This window comes from Microtus oregoni, unplaced genomic scaffold, assembly GCF_018167655.1.
Source record: "Microtus oregoni isolate MIOR12 unplaced genomic scaffold, Mior012 000019F_ref0000042, whole genome shotgun sequence".
NCBI classification, from domain to species: Eukaryota; Metazoa; Chordata; class Mammalia; order Rodentia; family Cricetidae; genus Microtus; species Microtus oregoni.
The window spans coordinates 19514834-19534902 of NW_024543078.1; the positions used below are offsets into that span (position 1 = coordinate 19514834).

The 20069-nt window shown below is 42.8% G+C and overlaps 1 protein-coding gene across 1 annotated transcript in view; it reads right to left on the reverse strand.

Moving 5' to 3' along the window:
• Nucleotides 1–11564: 11564 nt before the first annotated feature.
• Nucleotides 11565–20069, reverse strand: part of Xpo1 (exportin 1) — a 40568-nt gene continuing 32063 nt past the window's right edge. Inside the window, exons 18-25 of the mRNA XM_041669420.1 lie at nt 19401–19584; nt 18960–19066; nt 18017–18211; nt 16683–16851; nt 14491–14625; nt 14250–14409; nt 13735–13831; nt 11565–12620 (exon numbers count right to left, since the gene is read on the reverse strand). Coding sequence (XP_041525354.1) covers nt 12474–12620; nt 13735–13831; nt 14250–14409; nt 14491–14625; nt 16683–16851; nt 18017–18211; nt 18960–19066; nt 19401–19584 — 1194 coding nt within the window. The 3' untranslated portion in view covers nt 11565–12473. The remainder of the gene's footprint in view (nt 12621–13734; nt 13832–14249; nt 14410–14490; nt 14626–16682; nt 16852–18016; nt 18212–18959; nt 19067–19400; nt 19585–20069) is intronic.

Genomic DNA, 20069 nt, shown 5'->3' on the forward strand with positions numbered 1-20069 from the left:
GCTCTCATGCCTCCGCCCTCCCTCCCGGCTCCTCCCGCCCTCCGCCTCTCTCCGCACACACGCCGCACGCCTCACACCCTAGCCGGAGCCGCTGGCCGCCCTCCCTTTCCTCTTCCGTCCAGCCTCCCCGCCCTCGGTCCACCCCCTCCGCGCGCTCGCCCACCCCGCCCAGCCCGGATCTCTGTCAGAGGCCGGAAGGGAAGCGCGCCGCCCGCTACCGCGGGGGGAGTCGGGTGAGTAGAAGATGGCGGAGGCTGCGGGCGGGTCGCGGCTACGCGGACTCTCCCGCCCCGGGCCGGCTGCGCTCTCCGGGGAGGCTCTCCGAGAGCTGGGACGGGAGCGCCGCCGTGTCCGCCGCTGCAACGCTTCGGCCTCTCGCCCCGTGGCCCCTCGAGGGGACGAGGTCCGAGTGTGGCGGCCACTCGGGCTCTGGGGCGTGCGGACGGCGGAGGGTCAGCGGGTTCGGGCGCGCGCCTCTCTCCCCACCTGGGTCCGTGAGAATGGAACAGCCCAGGGCGCGTCCTCACCTGAGTCTCTGTCGAGCGCTCTCGTGCCGTTCCGGGAGGCACGCCTGCCCTCCAGCAGGGAGACACCTTGACAGGGCTAGAAATGGCGCGCCAGAATGCCTCCATGACATCTCGTTTTTACCCTCGAGGTCTCCTCACAATATGCCTTCCGATTCCTCATCGGAAATGGTGGCTTCGGCATTTTCAGCAGCGCCAGACCTCAAAGCTATTAGCGTGAGGAACGAAACCTGCCGTGATGGTTTATGACACTAATCCCTAAACGCAGGCAGGAGGATGGCTTGGACTTCGAGGGCAGTCCGAACGACTTTTAAGTTATTACCTATGATATTGACAAGTCTGCAGTATTGAGTCTTTGGGGGAAGAATTACCCTTCTCTAATAAATGAATTAATTCAACCAACGTGTATTTTAACCTTTCTCTTTGCCTGAAACATGATCTAGATATAGAAGATAATTTAAAAAAAAAAACATTTTGTAGGGTTCATGTAGTACGCAACTAGATGGGGTTCTTGCTGTGTTAGCCCAGACTGGGATAGAATTCCACTTGCTCCTGCCTTCTGGGAACTGGGATTACAGCTGTGTGTCACTTTGTAGTTATACTTCATCCCCACCCCTAACATTTAAAATTACAAATAGGATAAGAGCTACCCTTGAAATTGATATACAGGTTAATAAAAACTAGGCCCCTGCCAAACAGGGATGGCACACCCCTTCAATCCCAGCACTTGAGTTCGAGGCCAGCCCAGAATATAGAGCAAGTTCCAGGACAGCCAGAGCTATGCAAAGAAACTCTGTCTCAAAAATACAAAAAATAGCCGGGCGGTGGTGGCGCACGCCTTTAATCCCAGCACTTGGGAGGCAGAGGCTGGCGGATCTTTGTGAGTTCGAGACCAGCCTGGTCTACAAGAGCTAGTTCCAGGACAGGCTCCAAAACCACAGAGAAACCCTGTCTCGAAAAAACTAAAAAAAAAAAAAAAATGCAAAAAATAAAAAAAAAAAATCTGGGTCCCTGATGCTTTCCTTGACCAAGGGTCTATTCTTAGACTGCTTATGTGAGGGAAAAAAATAGAAATTTCCGACAAGTCTGGTAGCACATGCTTCTGTGGGGAAAACAAAGCCTAGGATCCCAACTATAATTCCAGCACTTGGGAAACAGAGGCAAGCAGGATTGTCACACCTTTAAGGTGGGCCTGGCCTACCTACTGAGTTCAAGGACATTCAAGGCTTCAAACAAAACCCAGTGTCCACACAACCACAAAAAACACAACCTGAGCTGAGGGTGTAGTTTAGTGTTCACCTTGATCAGCACGCGCACATCCCGATTCGGATCCTGCAAATACACATACAGACAGAAACGCTCTGAGAATCTGGGCAGTCACAGAAGTGATCATTCTTCCATTATCTACATCAGGGCTCAGCAGACGCTGTAGCAGGTACAAATAGTAAAGGTATTTTAGACTTTGTAGAAAATAGGGGCCCTAGTGATTACAAACCTGCCAATCAAGTAGTATGGAGACTGAGTATAAAGGACACTATCTCAAAACGCGCACAAGGACTGGGGAGGTGGCTCTTTAAGGTGCTCGCTGCTCAAACGTGATGACCTTTGTGTGGAACCCCAGCTCCCATATAAATGCACAGGGCACCAAACAGGAAAATTCCTCAAATTCATTGCTTAGCCAGACAACTGTAAGGCAGATGGGCTGGCTAGGTGGTGGTGGCTCAAACCTTTAATCTCAGCACTCCGGAGGCAGAGGCAAGCAGGCTTCTGAGTTCGAAGCCAGCCTGGTTACAGAGCGAGTTGTACACTAGGCTCCACAATTACACAGAAACTCTGTCTGATGAGCTGGAGGACATGAGCTGACAGGGCAGATACAACCCCTGTAACTCCAGCTCCATGGGGTCTTATGCTACCTCCTGATCTGTACTTAGAGCCTTGTAGGCAAACATCCAGAACACATAATAAATTTTAGGTCAGGGCTGGAGAGATGGCTCAGAGGTTAGGAGCATTGCCTGCTCTTCCAAAGGTCCTGAGTTCAATTCCCAGCAACCACATGGTGGCTCACAACCATCTGTAGTGAGATCTGTGCCCTCTTCTAGCCTGCGGGCATATACACTGACAGAATATTGTATACATAATAAATAAATAAATATTTTAAAAAAATAAATAAATAAATAAATTTTAGGCCAGGTGTGGTGGTGCACACTTTAATTCCAACACTCGGGAGGCAGAGACATGTGAATCTCTTGAGTTTCAGGCCAAGATGGTCTACAGATCGAGTTCCAGAACATCTGGGTCTGTTACGTAGAGAAATTGTATCTCAAAAAAAAAATAAATAAATTTTAGGGAAAAAACAGTGATTGTAACACCTGCATTACAGGTGTTCCCGTGCCACTGTACCTGGAGATTGAAGGAACACACAAGCGACCCGGGTCAGTCGAAAGGAGACCAGCAGAACGCCTTCTATTCAACTTTGGGGAAATCCTTAAATACCTAGCTGCTGCACAAGGAATTCCCCCCAGGCAGGTGGGAAATTGCCACACCCAATATGAAGTAAACAATGCCCTACAGCTAATCACCAGGTGGGGCAGAGCGAGCACAGGAACAAACAGAATGTTTTAGCTGGCTGACCAGAAACTGTCTTCAACATGAACCCCAGGAGCCGGGGTAGACCCATGGGCCCTACAATTGATGAAGTGAGTGAAGACTACACCCTGACATCAACCTCTGGCCTCCACACATAAAAAAATCTAGCACACGGGGCTGGAGAGATGGCTCAGAGGTTAAGAGCATTGCCTGCTCTACCAAAGGTCCTGAGTTCAATTCCCAGCAACCACATGGTGGCTCACAACCATCTGTAATGGGGTCTGGTGCTCTCTTCTGGCCTACAGGCATAGACACAGACAGAATATTGCACACATAATAAAATAAATAAATATTTAAAAATAAAATCTAGCACACATGTATAAACCATACAGACACAAGACAATTTGGGCCTCAACACAATATAAAAGTAACTATAGCTGGGCGGTGATGGCACACACCTTTAATCCCAGCACCCAGGAGGCAGAGGCAGGCACATCTCTGTAGACCAGCCTGGTCTACAAAGCGAGTTCCAGAACAGCCAGGACTGTTACACAAAGAAACCCTGTCTTGAAAAACAAGCAACACAAAGAATGGTTTCTGAGATGACTCAGTGTGTAAAGGCACTTACCACACCATCCTGAACACCAACATTTGAGACAGTGAACCAACATAAATGTTGAAGGAAAGAACTAACTTGACAGGAATTGTCTTTGGACTTTATTTATTTATTTATTTATTATGTATACAATATTCTGTCTGTGTGTATGTCTGCAGGCCAGAAGAGGGCACCAGACCTCTTTACAGATGGTTGTGAGCCACCATGTGGTTGCCGGGAATTGAACTCAGGATCTTTGGAAGAACAGGCAATGCTCTTAACCACTGAGCCATCTCTCCAGCCCCCTGTCTTTGGACTTTTACACAAGACTTATGGCACATGTGCCCACGCAGGTCAGTATACACTTAATAGAAATGTGTAGGGAAAAAGAAATCATTTTCACCCATAAAGAATATAGCTTGATGAGTTCGAGACCAGCCTGGTCTACAAGAGCTAGTTCCAGGACAGGCTCCAAAACCACAGAGAAACCGTGTCTCGGAAAAAAAAAAAAAAGAATATAGCTTGATGGATAGAATGCTGGATGAAGTCCTAGGTTCAATCCCAAGTACCTTGTGTTGGCATCCTTAGTATCTAGTTCAAAGCCAGCCAGGCCTGGAATACCTGATACACTGTTGTAAAAGAAAAGGCTTCCTGCTAGGCAAAGTGACTCAGGCCTGTAATCCCATCACTTGGAAGGCAGAAATAGGACTTAAACATTTAATAAGACCCTGTTTTTCATTTATTTATTTGTTTTGTTTGGCTCTCTGCAACTGATTATGTAGACCAGGTTGGCCTCAAAAATCACAGAGATCCACCTGCCTCTGCTGCATGTGACACCATGTCCAACAGGCATGTTCTTACAGAGGTTCCAGGTTTGTTTCCCAGCACCTAAATGGTGGTTAATAAGTACCTATAACTCCAGTTCAGATCTGATGCTCTCTTCTGACCTATTAGGCACCAGGCATGCATGTGGTGTGAATACACGCAGGAAAATATTTATACATATAAATTTAAAAAGGGGCACCTCTTTGGTTCCGCCCTCAGCATTAATCTTAAAGGAGGTGAGGTGCTGGAGAGATGACACACGGAGATTAAGGGGATTTGCCACTCTTGTAGAGGACCTAAGTTTAATTCACAGCACACACATGCACACATACAGATTAACACAGCAGCTCACAGAGACCCAATGCCCTCTTTTGGCTTCTGCAGGCAGGAGGCACACAAGAAGTGCACAACATGCCATGCCAGGTGTTGGGAGCCCATGCTTGTAATCCCAGCACTCATGAAGCAGAGGCAAATGGATATCCATGAGTTCAAGGCCAGCCTAGTCTACAAAGTGAGTTCCAGGACAGTATCCTGGACAAAACAACAGAGAAACCCTGTCTCAAAAAAGCAAAACAAACAAAAAAAGAGGGCAGAACAGACATACATGCAGTGAAAACACCAATACACATAAAAATTGTTTTTTGTTTTTTGTTTTTTTTAAAAAGAGGGAAACCAGGCAGTGGGGAGAACATGCCTTTTTTTAGGCTGAATTTTTTAAAAATTTATTTTTTGAAATTTTTTCTCATTTTACATACCTATCCTAGTCCCTGCCCTCCTACTGCTCCCCCTACCTTCCCCTGACCTCACTCCCCATCCATTCCTCAGAGAGGGTAAGGCTTCCCATGGGGAGTCAACAAAGTCTTTTTTTTTTTTTTTTGATTTTTTTCGAGACAGGGTTTCTCCATAGCTTTTGGTTCCTGTCCTGGAACTAGCTCTTGTAGACCAGGCTGGCCTCGAACTCACAGAGATCCGCCTGTCTCTGCCTCCTGAGTGCTGGGATTAAAGGCATGCGCCACCACTGCCCGGCAGTCAACAAAGTCTTACAGATCACTTTGAGGTGGGACCAAGATCCTCTCCTCTGACTGAACAAGGTATCCCTCCCAAGAGAATGGACTGGAAAAAATAGTAAGGATAAATCCTTGTCCTATTGCCAATGGCCCCACAGACCGCCCCAGGCTTTCAACGGTCCCCCACATTCAAAGTGCCTAGTTTAGTCCTATGCTGGTTCCCTCATTGTCAGTCCAGAGTCAGGGGGCTCCCACCAGCTTAGGACAGCTGTCTCTGTGGTCCCCCATCATGGTCTTGTCCCCTTTACTCATCGCTCCTCCTGCTCTTGGACTGATGACTACCCTAATTGTCATCATAGAAACTTTATCCAGCAACTGATGGAAGCAGATGCAGAGATCCACAGCTAGGCACCTTCTCCACTATAGCTTAGGGTCTTAGTTGAGGTCATCCTTGTGGATTCCTGGGAATTTCCTTGATGCTGCCCCAGAAAGGCTCCCTCAATCAATAATCTCTTTCCTGCTGGGCGGTGGTGGCACACGCCTTTAATCCCAGCACTTGGGAGGCAGGTGGATCTCTGGGAGTTGGAGACCAACCAGCCTGGTCTACAAGAGCTAGTTCCCGGACAGGCTCCAAAAACCACAGAGAAACCCTGTCTCAAAAAAAAAAAAAAAAACTTCTTTCCTTGTTCTTCCTCTCTATCCTTCCTCCATCTCGGATTATCCCATTCCCTCAAGTTTTCCTCCCTTCCCTCCAACTCCCCTCCCACTCTCCCTTCTCCATCCCATTCCTCCTTTACGCTCCTGGCACTTGCCTTAAATCCCAGCACTTGGGTAGACAGATCTCTGAGTTCGAGGTCAGCCTGGTCAACACAGTGAGTTGCAAGACAGCCAGGACTGTTAAACAGAGAAATCCTGTCGAGAGAGAGAGAGAGAAAGAGAGACAGAGACAGACAGAGAGAGAGAGAGAGAGAGAGAGAGAGCGAGAGAGCAGTCCACTTTATGCCAAATGTCATTATGCATACCTATAATTCCAGGACTCAGGAGACTGCGGCAAGGAAATTTGGAGAATTCAAGGTTTGTATGGTAGTTAGAGTGTAGACAGAAGTTTCTGTTCCACCTGGTCCCACAGCCATTCAGTCCCAAAGAAACACATAGAGGCTTATAACAATTATAGTGTTTAGCCTAGTAGCTTAGGCTTATTACTAACCAGCTCTTACAACTTAAATTAACCCATAATTCTTGTCTATGTTCAGACATGTGATTTGGTACCTTTTATCAGGGAGGCATTCTCATCTTGCTTCCTCTGCATCTGGCTGCAGACTGACTCTGACTCTGCCTTTACTCTTCCCAGAGTTATCTTAGCATGGTTGCCCTACCACTAGCAACTGGCCAATCAGCATTTTATGAAACCAGTATGAGTGACAAATCTTTACAGTGTATAAGAACATTTCCCACAGCTGTAGACCCTTCCTGAAATGAACAGTTGATTGCATTGTAAAATAACCCCAGTGCACAGGAGACGAGCAAGAAGCCAGATTGTGCTACATAGCAAGACCTATCCCAGAACTCACTAAAGAATGTCTTAAGAGGCCAGTATGGGGCTGGAGGAATGGCTCAGAGGTTAAGAGCATTCCCTGCTCTTCCAAAGGTCCTGAGTTCAATTCCCAGCAACCACATGGTGGCTCACAACCATCTGTAATGCGGTCTGGTGCCCTCTTCTGGCCTGCAGACATACACACAGAAAGAATATTGTACACATAATAAATAAATAAATATTAGAAAAAGAGGCCAGTATGAAGCTCACAAAATTTTTATTAAAGATGTTACTTATTTATTTTGTATACAGTATTCTGCCTGTATGCCTACCTGCAGGCCATCTCTCCAGCCTGAAGCTCATGAAATTTGGTTAGCACTTTTTTTTTTTTTTTTGATTTTCGAGACAGGGTTTCTCCGTAGCTTTTTGGTTCCTGTCCTGGAACTAGCTCTTGTAGACCAGGCTGGCCTCGAACTCACAGAGATCCGCCTGCCTCTGCCTCCCGAGTGCTGGGATTAAAGGCGTGAGCTACAGCACTTTTTTTAAAAACACTTTTAGCCAGGCTAGAAGACAGAACCAGATCTCGTTATAGATTGTTGTGAGCCACTATATGGTTGCTGAGGATTGAATGCAGGACTCTGAAGAGCAGTCAGTGCTCTTAACTTCTGAATCGTCTCTCCAGCAACGTTGTTTAGCACTTGTAAGGCCCAGGGTTTGATGTCCAAATCAGTAGACTGAGACTATAGTCCACTGGTATAATTAAGACTCTGGGTCCCGCCGGGCGATGGTGGCGCACGCCTTTAATCCCAGCACTCGGGAGGCAGAGGCAGGCGGATCTCTGTGAGTTCGAGACCAGCCTGGTCTACAAAGCTAGTTCCAGGACAGGCTCCAAAGCGACAGAGAAACCCTGTCTCGAAAAACCAAAAAAAAAAAAAAAAAAAAGACTCTGGGTCCCTCTGTAACACCACAAAGGGGGAGGGGCTCAAACAAATGGAGTTTACAATTATTTTTAAGCAAAAGCAATAGACTCCAAAAGACTGACCTTTGCAATGGTCACAGGTCCTTCGCCTTTATCCTATTTAACACAGTGGTTCCCACCTCCTATTTTCAGGACAGCCACTGTAACACTAACAAAGGTTATGCTTCTTTTTATTTATTTATATTGGTTTTGTGAGATAGGGTTTCTCTGTGTAACAGTCCTGGAACTCACTTTGTAGACCAGGCTGACCTTAAACTCAGAGACTGCCTGCGTCTGCCTCCCCAATGCTGGAATTAAAGGTTTGCTAAAGCCACCATTCCGCTGAGGTCCTGTTTCTTTTCAGTTAGGAACATCACAGCAGGAGTCATCGCAGTCACCAGCCCCAGCTTTTGCTGTCCACTGACCCTGCTGTTGCTCTCCCTGATTTCTGGAGGTCTTTTTCTTCTCCTAAGGACCATGTCTTACAAGTCTTTAGTTAGGCTCATTCTTGTAGCCTCTGAAAGGTGTCCTGGTGTGATCTTGTACAAGGCAGCTAGCTTTTCCCAATTCTACCTTTGATACTGTTGCCTTCCCAGGGTGAAGGACATTGGTGTTTGCTTCCTCTCAAGTATATGGTGAGTCATAAACTTCCTGGTCTGGATTATCACTGTGTCATTCAAGATGGCCCGGGAAGATTGTTTCAAAGTGAGGGAGAAGCATATGGTTTGGACTCCCTTAAAGCAGGAACCAAATGGAAATAGTTCCATTTTGTTATTCAGGATAGTACTTCCCTTCCAGCTGAAGACGGTGAAATGAAAGTGGTGTGCACTGAATTCCTATGGGATCTGCCAAGATAGGTAATCACAGGTGTGTCATACAAGAATAAAAACACTTCCATAATGATTGAGATTCTTCTGTCCTGAAGATCTAGCTTAGGACCTCAAACAGTACACAGGCATTTCTGAGCTAAAACCCTAGGTACTATGTGTGTGACACGTTCCTGTGGGAACATGCACATGTACATGCAGGTAGTTATGTGGCTATAGATGTAGAGGTCAGAAGTCAACACCAGGTGTTTCTCCTGACCACGCTCCACTTTCAGACAATGTCTTGCTAAGCCTGGCACTGACAAATTGGCTAAATTGATTGGCCACTAAGTTCCAGGGATCAGTGCCCCCAAGCCCTAACTAGAGTACTACCATCTCCTCCCCCTCCCCCTTTAACAGCTACTTTTTATGTTCATTTGTGTTTTGCCTGCATTTATGTCTGTGTATCAGATCTCCTGGAACTGGAGTTAAACCTACCTGAGTCCTGGAAGAGTAAGTAGCCAGTGATCTTAACTGATGAACCATCTTTCCAGCCTTTTTAGAATATAATTCTACATCTATTTATTCACCTGTATGTGGGTATATACTTGCCCCTCACCCAAGAGCTTATTCAGGAGATGCTTCTAAATTTGCACCATGTGTATATCAAGGATTAAATTCAATTTATGAGTCTTGGTAGCAAACACCATTATCCATTGAGAAATCTTATGTCTTCAGCTTACTATGCCCACCCTAGCCACACTTGGTATCAAAATTTTAGCCTAACAAACAAACAAACAAACAAAAAAAAAAAAGGGTCAAACAGTGGCGTTGCATACTTTTAATCCCAGGTCTCCCAGGATTGCTGAGTTTGGGGCCAGACTGTTATACAAAACAAGTTCCAGGACAGCCAGGGCTACACAGAAATACCGTCTCAAAAAACCAATACGGGCTGGAGAGATGGCTTAGAGATTGGGAGCACTGGCTGCTTTTCCAAAGGTCCTGAATTCAATTCCCAGCTATCACATGGTGGCTCACAAACATCTGTAATGAGATCTCGTGCCCTCTTCTGACATGCAGGTAGAACACTGTATACATAATAAATCAATCTTTTAAAAAAACCCAAAATAGACAAAAAACAATGACATTGTCTATATTTAGCAGCATCCCCATATTTATGTGCCACATATGTGCCTGGTGCCCAAGGTTAGGAGCAAGAGCACTAGATTTCCTAGAACTGGAGTCATGTTTGTGAGCCACCATACACGAGTTGGTACTGGGAACTGAACTTACATCCCCTGGAAGAGCAAGCAATTGTTCTTTTCCCCTGAGCAACCTTCTCCCAGCTTCCTACTAGGTTGTACAGATTATTTTGACCTGAGGGTTTGACTTCATTTGAGAGTGCCTGCTTAGCATGTTGAGCACCAAATAAAGCCAAAATTTCACAACTGCCGAGGAGTGCCAAGACCACCCTCTCTCTCCACTCTATAAGGCACTGAGGACAGATGGAGCTAGAGATACTGTCTCGAACAAGAAAACTTGGACAAGGCTGTTAAGGATAGAGAACACTTGCCTCTTATTTGAGAAGTCCTGGGTTTGAACCCCAGCACTACTGAAAAATAAACCATTTTAGGAATATGAGCTTATTTCAGAGGGCAGTATTAAAAACCATTAACTTGACATGTAGCCCACTTTTCAAAGTATAATCTTGTGATTGGATTAATATTGAAATACCATCACATGCTCCTGTAAAAACATGACTCACCGGACTGGAGGTCCACTCTTGCAGGGGACCCTGGTTCAGTTCCCAGCAGCAACAAAGCTCCCCAATACCTATCTGTACGACCCACTGCAGAAACGGTGGTACTGCTCAAGAGGCAGAGTTCTAGGAGTTGAAGGTCAGACTAATGTACAATTCTGGGTCAGCTGGGTCTATAAAGAGAGCTTTTACCGTGGTTTTCTACTAATTTAAGCTAAAACTGCATTCCTAGAAACTTTATTTGTATGGACAAGTTGGAAATTCAGGGATCTGGGGAGATTAGAATTGGTCTGGTAAAGTACCTCAGTTTAAGGAGCCTAGTGCTGGCATGACAGGTGTGTGACATTATGCCTTTGATTTCCAAAGTCCTGCTACCTGCCTTATGAATTAAATGCCCCTCCTTCACGCCTCACACATGGTGTATACTAGCATATGATTTGGTACTTAAGGTGTTTGGCTAGAACTAGAACGACGTCTTAACTGCTAAATCCTAAGCGCTGAATTTAGTAATGCTTACCACCAGCTTCTTTCCCTCAATACTATTGTGGTAAGTACAAGATCGGGCTACAGCACCAGTAGTTCACCTTCAGTACTGTCTTCTAAAACATTTGAGTGTTTGTGCATGCATGTGGGCAACCTGAGGCACACCTCAGAAATCAAGTGACACACTTGTGGGTTGGTACCAGTAGCTTTGGGCATCTTGCTTGTTGTTGCTTTGTTTTTGTGACAGAGTCTATTATGTAGCCCCGCTTGCCCTGGATGTTGCTTTGTATACCAGGCTATCCTCCAGCTCAGAAATCCACCTGCCTCTCTGCCTGAGTGCTGGGATTAAAGACACGCACCACCACCACACAAAGCTACCAATCTTATTTGTAAGACAAGAACAAAATTTCAGATAAAAATATTACAGTTTTTAAATTAAATTACCTTCCGTAATGTAGGAATAATTTTAAGCCAGTGAAGGGAAAAATAAATGTAAACCAAGTTTATTTTGCGTTTTAAGTAGTGTTCTTAAAGCACTACAGCTTGGTAAACAATGTAAATTAGTATAAGTCATCTCAAAAGCCAGAGGTTTGTTTTCTTTCTTGTTTTGTTTTTTTTTTTTAATGAGCTGTTAAAAAGATGCAGCCTATTCTAACAGGATAAATATTTTTAACCATTTCACTTTGAGTTAATGAAGGCTCACAAATGAGCAACACTCCTCATTGAGGAAAACAAAAAGCTGTTGTCGACAAGCGACAGCACACACACACAAAAACAAAAAGAACTGTGTAAAAATAACTAACTGTTCCCATATTTTTAAGTTGCTTTACAATGGGATGATATGCACATGATCTTGCTGCAAACTCGACACACAGACTCTAATACATGTAAGTCTAGAGACAGACAATTCAGCTCGAGGTGCCAACTCCAGACAACGCAGCTCTACAACCCTCTTAACGCAATTGGTTTTACTCATTACTTTTCTTCTAGACCGAAATACAGGCTAGAAAGAAAATGCTCCCTAATTAAAATTGGCATTGTTTACAGGAAAAGAATTTTATAATTAATTTTGCATTAGAATTTACAAGTATATGTTCAAATCTAATTTACTTCCTCCCCCCAGCCTTGCCACAAAATAGGCATGAAGTAAAAGTTTTTAAAAAATGCCTTAATTTTCAAACTTCATGCAAACTAAAGATGACCAAACAGAAGCTTAAACAATGTAAGGGTATTTCACAGAAAATTTCTTATACAAAAAACACATAAGAAAAAGGGCCACTAGGTGACATTTTAATTTACAAAATGGCATCATTTTGGTCGACAAATAATCCATATGCTGTTTTCTTCTGTGTACATATCTTGCAGAGAGAAAAAAACCCGAGCATGACTTCAGATTTTAATCACACATTTCTTCTGGAATCTCATGTGGATTAAGAATCCCAGGTACGGACATTTGAAGTTTATGTTTCTCCTCTTGAGCCTGTCGAAGTGCTGTTTCTCTTTCTTCCAAAAATAGATCAGAGGTATCTTCACCTGCAAACTCCTGTGAACATAGGTCAAACATAATGAAACTTCAAGTTGCTGCCAGACTGGGGGTGGGGGTTGGAGTGGGGAGGAGCTGTGTGCAGACATGTTATGTAACCATTTTGCCATTTGCAATAGAAATATAAATTATTGCCAAGTAGTGGTGCTGCACACCTTTATTCCCAGCACTAAAGAGGCAGAGGATTATGAATCCTGTGAGTTAGTGACCAGCCTGGTCTATACACTGAGTTCCAAAACAGCGAGGAACTGTTTCAGTTCCAGGCGTGGGTGGTGATGGAGGTAGTGGTGGAATGTAGCTTGCCTGGATGTACACAAAATATAATCTAGGGGCTGGAGAGATGGCTCAGGTTAAGAGCATTGCCTCCTCTACCAAAGGTCCTGAGTTCAATTCCCAGCAACCATATGGTGGCTCACAACCATCTGTAATGAGGTCTGGTGCCCTCTTCTGGCCTACAGGCATACACACAGACAGAATATTGTATACATAATAAATAAATAATAAAAAAAATAAGCTAAATATTTAATCAGAAGAGATGGTTCAGCATCAAGAGCACTGGCTGCTCTTCTAGAGCACCCAGGTTCAATACCTAGTACCCACATGGTAGCTCACAACTGTCCTTAACAAGTTCCGGGGATCTTACACCCTTACAAACAGACATGCAGGCTAAACATCAATGTATACCAATTAAAATCAAGTCCAGATGCATGAACAAGACAAGTGGATGTTCACCTACATAGGAACCCTGTCACAAAAAGCCAAAATAAAAACCTTAACTTAGCCGGTTGGTGATGGTGCACACCTTTAATCCCAGCACTCAGGAAGCAGAGGCAGGCGGATCTCTGTGAGTTGGAGGCCAGGAGTTCCAGGATAGGCACCAAAGGTACAGAGAAACCTTGTTTCAAAAAACCAAAAACCTTAACTTAATAACATACCTGCCGGGCGGTGGTGGCGCACGCCTTTAATCCCAGCACTCGGGAGGCAGAGGCAGGCAGATCTCTGGGAGTTCGAGGCCAGCCTGGTCTACAAGAGCTAGTTCCGGGACAGGCACCAAAGCTACAGAAAAACCCTGTCTCGAAAAACCAAAAATAAATAAATAAAAATATAAACATACCTTTATCTGGACTAAGAAATCCCTTAGATGTTCCTTGAATGCAGGGATATCCTGATTTAAGCTGAAAAGTCCTGTTACAAAGAGCTTCACTTGAGCACTACAAAGCAAAACAAAATAACCATTTTTAAAAACTGAACACTTAAAGCAAAGTTTTTAAGACTATTTGTTTATCACCAGCACATCTGCCAAATTCAAAACTTGGGAAGATTTAATAATACAGAACTTGAGGGAAGAGGTTTAAGTGCTTGCAGCACCTGGCAGTCTAGGACCCATTACTGGAAACCATATAGTAGAGGAAAAGAACTAACTCCCATGTATTCTTCTGACCCTATACATGTACAAAGTGCACACAACCATATGCATGCACACACAAAATTTAAGATTAAAAACAAACCGAAGCACCCTTCCCCCAACTGTCTATAACTCCAGCTCCAGGAAGATGGATTTCTCTCGTCTTAACACAAACCTGCTCACATGCACAAACCCCTCCCCCATATAGTAATAAAAGTATTTACTCTTGTAGATGAGGGAATGCAGACTTAAGGAGATTAGCAACATATTCCTGAATAAACACTTGGTTGTTAACTGGATTTCCAGGATTTAGTGGTGTACTTATTTTTCCTTCTTCAACCAAATTAAACATATATGCAAGAATTGACGCATGCATTGTTAAGCCTGTTGAATAGAAGAAATTTATTAATTCAAAGATGAAGGTTAAACACCAGGACTTCGTAGCTTCGTGGGTCTCATTCTTACCTGCAGTATGTGAGGTGTCCGTCACAACAGAAAAGATATGCTGAAGAATATCACAAAAATAAGTTTGATAAAAACTCTGCGCTGCAGCTTCTTCTTGCGCAACATTTTGTAAAAGTGTAAAAAGTATCTGTAGGCCTAAAGTTAATAGAACAGCGTTACAGACTGATAGATTGCTTTAAAATGACTACAGATATTCTTTAAAACAAATAGAAAAAGAGAGAGACTGACTTATGTGAGGGGGTCTTGGTGATGAGATCTAATTAAGAGAGAGACTGACTTATGTGAGGGGGTCTTGGTGATGAGATCTAATTAATCTCCTTTATAATGGATAACAGATATACATTGACATATGTTCTAAATATGTGGTCCCTCACAAAATAGCTAATGGCTAATGTTGACTCGTGGCAATTCCTTTCTTGACTGATGGTTTGGCTACCACCACAGGTTACAACTTAATGTCCCTTCCTAAGTACTTCTTAATTTCACCCCAGCCTCCCAACAGGGTTTCTCTTTGTAGACAAGGCTGGCCTAAAACTCAGAGAGCCTCCTGCCTCTATCGCCCCAGTGCTGATATTAAGTGCACAATCATGCCTAGCTGTGTTTCCCACATCCCCCAGCAAATATTTTACCATCTACTTTTATTTTGTGTATTAACCTTGGATTAGTAATAGAGCTTACAAACTCCAAAATATGCCATAAGCAAAAAACAAACAAAATAATTTTTTTTTTTTTCGAGACAGGGTTTCTCTGTAGCTTTAGAGGTTGTCCTGGAACTAGTTTTTTTTTTTTTTTTTTTTTGGTTTTTTGAGACAGGGTTTCTCTGTGGCTTTGGAGCCTGTCCTGGAACTAGCTCTGTAGACCAGGCTGGCCTTGAACTCACAGAGATCCGCCTGCCTCTGCCTCCCGAGTGCTGGGATTAAAGGCGTACGCCACCATCGCCCGGCAAAATAATTAATTTTTAAAAAATATTTATTATGTATACAATATTCTGTCTGCGTGCATGCCTGAAGAGGGCACCAGACCTTATCACAGATGGTTGTGAGCCACCATGTGGTTGCTGGGAATTGAACTCAGGACCTCTGGAAGAGCAGGCAATGCTCTTAATTGCTGAGCCATCTCTCCAGCCCCCCAAAATAAATAATTTTATGCTCGGTTGTACCAACACAAAAAACTGTATCAAAGAGTCTCAATATTAGAACGGTCTCTGAGAACCAATTTCAACACATGTATAATAATAATAAATTAGCTTGAGAAAAAAAGAAAAAAAAATTATGCCCTGGTAATACCGAAGCTGTTCTACTGAACCAATTTGTCCATGTTGGGTTTCATGGTCTAAGTCTAAGATGACTGACCAGGTATCTTCCTTAATAATTAACCTAAATAAGACAAAACAGCTATGGAACCACCATTTTAGGCCACTTTAGCTTTACAAACACAACTTACTCTAAGACACGCAAAGAGCTTTAAAAAAAAAAAAAAATTCTTGCACCTATGTAACTACTCATAAGTATCCAGACTGTAGGACAGGAGAATGCCAAGAAACCAGCAGGTCCTCTAGCTTGGAGAGTACACTGGTAAGCAATAAAGGACACTTAACCTCTGGGCCATTCTCCAGGCTTTAGATTTCGTCTTACTCAAGGTGGACGGTGAGGACTTGCACATGCAAGCCATGACACACACACACCTGCATTCACAGGCACAGAAATGAGGGAGGGTGGAGATTAAGCAAAAACAAAACAAAACCACCATAAAAAGGCACGTAAGAAAAGTTAATGCAGGAAATAGTGGCACATGCCTTTAATCCTGACACTCAGGACAGCCACGCCTGTTACACAGAGAAACTCTGCTAGAAAAAAAAAACAAAAAGAGAGCAAGAAAAACCAACAATCATAATTATAAGCTAGTTTTTATGAAATAGCCACTGAAATCTAATTAATGGACACAGAGCATACACAAAATGCATGAGCTCTATAAAGGATGACGAAACATGGCCCAGATTTTCGTAATGATGCTAGAATGGTTAGATTTAAAAGTAATAAACTTTCATTCCTTAAATTTATTCAGTATTTTAGAAACTTCATTAACCTCTGGTAAGTGAACCATCAGAAATTAAAGAGGTATTGAGTGGAACTTTGTATATATTTCTGGTTCATGAGGCAAATGAGTTAAACTACTTTCTTCTATGTATTTACCTGTATCTGCAACATTCCTCATGGTATGTTTAAAGGCCCAAATAATAGAATCCAAAACAAGCTTAAACTGTGCGGGTGGGATAGCTAGGAATGCTGGGAAGCAATGTGAATTTACAGCCTGAAGTAATAAGAAAAAGTTTGTTCTGTGTTCTGGATATTCTTCAAAATCCTAAAAGAAATGAGAACAAAATTACATTATCAGGGGAGGGAAATAGCAAGCCTGTATTTGCACACACATTCAGAGTTACCCACAGGTCCTGTAAAATATATTTATTGCCCCCAAAGGGAAACCCACATGTTGTGGGATAATCATTTTGAAAACTGTATCTCTTTCCAGGACAGGCTCCAAAACCACAGAGAAACCCTGTCTCGAAAAACCAAAAAAAAAAAAAAAACTGTATCTCTGCCAAAGGTGCCTTCTGATTGGCTTAATAAAGAGGTGAATGGCCAATAGCTAGCTAGGCAGGAGAGAACTGGTGGAACTTCCAGGGAGAGAGAGCTCTCTGCGAAGAAAAGACACAGAAAAAGCTGAACATACCATACAGGAAAGGTTAACTGAATGACATGGATTAATATAGATTAATAAAGACAGGTTAACTTATAAGAGCTAGTTGGGAAAGGGCCTAGGCTAAGGCCAGGCTTCCCTAACTAATAGTAAGTCTCCAACGTAATTTATCTGCAGGCTGGCAGCCCCACATTTTAGGGTTCCTATTTTAAAGGTTTAAATATCATGCTCTGCAAATAAAATATCATGCTCTGCAAATAACTAAACTAGGAAACATAACCAGGTTGGGTGGTGAATGCCTATCATCTCAGTACTCAGAAGCCTGGGGAAGGTGTATGGCTCCAATTCCGAGGCCAAAGTGTACTTTTCAACAAAATGCTGTTTTCCCTACCAATAGGCCACCCCCCTAAAGACCCTGGTCTATGTATTATAATCCATGAAGAAGAAAAAGTTTTTAAAACTTCATCACTAAATTACATCCTGCTACACCTTGAGACCAATGAAATAAACTAACAGAATATCTGATAGCCCCTAATTTTTAAATTCTACACCATATTGAGCCTCAGCCCAGCATTAATGCCCACCCTATCCACTTTTTAAAGTCAAGGTCTCACTGTGTAGCTCCAGCTATGTTGACCAAGCTGGCCTTGAATGTACAAAGATCCAAATCCACCCATCTCTGCCTCGTGTTTTTCCATGATCAGTCTTAATTTATTGCTTGATGTCAAGATTTTGTTATTAAGATGACAATTATTACTTATACTATAATACAACTTAATTCTAGTGCCTTAAAATTTTTTCATTATGTAATAAAACACAAACCACTTACCTTATTTATCATATTCAATGTGCACTCAAAAACTGCATCGAATATTTGAGGTATTTCAGCTGTTATATGTCCGCCTAATTTGTTGACAATAATGGCCATAGTACTAAGCACTTCTGGTTCTCTAGCAGCTGGGACATTTCTCTGGTAATCAATGAGAACTGCATCCAACAAAGGAGGAACAAAGTTCTCAGCTACCTGTTGGGAAGGAAAAAAAAAGTCCTTACTTTTAAGATATGGGTCACTCCCGTCTAAATTCAGATTATCTGCTGAGATACCGTGCTGAAAATTTTAGCAACCAGTAAAGTTAAAATAAATAGTAATATAACTGAACATACACAAACAGTTCAGACATGAAATAAGTTGAATATATTCTTGAATCTTGTCATATAGCCAGGTTGGCACTCATCCTGCCACAGGTTACCAGAGCTGTAAAAACAAACAGGTGTATGCCAACACACCAGCTTCATACATATTCAGTGAGTCAGAATCTTAAAGTCCACTCTACAGTACACATCAAGAAATTTGGTCTTGTAGTATTTGGTTGTAGCCAATTTAGGACTCTGACTTACTGAATATGTATGTGTTATTCATGTAATTTTATGTTGGAAGTAAGGGCATTTTCTTACTTTGACCATCAAATCTCAATATCAAAGATGGGGGTTGTTGAGATGGCTCAAAACTTTAACTTACAAGGTCAAAGTCATGATAGTCCTACCCACTTAGGAACCATATGCCTGGATTTCAATGTGACCCATATCACATCAATTCCATTGACCTTTTGTGACCAAGTTGTTTGTTTGGTTTTGAGGCAGGGCTTCTCTGTGAAGCCCAGCTGTTCAAGAACTCTCTGTATACCAGGGCTACCTCTGCCTCCCGAGTGTTGGAATTAAAGGCGTGAGCAACCACCACCTGGCTAATGTGACTAAAAAGGAGAAAAACTTACCATCTGAGGATCGTTGGAACGGCTCACCCAACCAGATATTAACTTTAAAGTTTCCCTTTTTACTGTCCGCATACTTCTAATCAGTGGTTGCTTTGTAACCATTTCACCTAAAAAAAAAAAAAAAAAATCAAATATAAACTAACTTGACAGACAGACATCAGTGATAAGGTCTACCTCAGATGTTACCACTACCATTTATGAAGAGTCTAACTAACGCAGGACAAAGTTATAAAATGGGAACAGCAAAATATGCAAGACTAAACAACATAGCTTTGCGTATTTTCAAAGCAGCCACTGTCAATAAACTATACTTGTAGGCAAGAATAATACTAATAGGGCAAAGGGCAAAGAGTTGTTGAGAAATGGTCATGGACTTTGATGCCCCAGATACTCAGGTGGACTTAAAATTCTCTCACTTCCCCAGAAGCCAGAATCACTTACCATTAGCTTGAATAGCTGCAGAAATATTTTCACTGAGGCACTTATATACATTGAGCATGTCTAAATAAATTCTCCCAAGCTGAATTACAAATGGATGTCCAACAGCTTTGCAGGCTCTCACGTTTGTTTTTAATATGCTACCCAGTTGCTTGACTGTTTCAGGGTCTTTCAGGATATCCACATTCTGGAATTATAACAACAAAATACAATCTTGCTTATTCAAAACATCTCAAGACAAATACTGGAACTCGGCTTCAGCTAAGTAGCAGAGTATGTGCTGCATACATGAAGTTCCAAGTTTAGTTCTTAGAACCCAATGAGATCTAAAACTAAATTACTTAAAACCCACATTTTAAAAAAAGTATCTAATAGTCTCACCAAAAGATCGAAACAGAACAAAGATATCCTAAAGCCAGCCATGGTGGCACAGGTTTTAATTCCAGCACTTGAGAGGTATATCTTTAAGTTCCAGGACAGTTAGGGCTCCACACGTAAACTGTCTCAAACAGGCAAATGCCTCCACAAAGAAAAGATCTTATAATGGCTCTTTTTTTTTGTTCTGTGACAGGGGCTTCTGGGTCTCAGCTGACCTCAAACTACTTGTGTTGCCAAAGGTGATCTTGAACTTCTAGTCCTGCCTCTAACTGCTAGAATTACATATAATTCCAT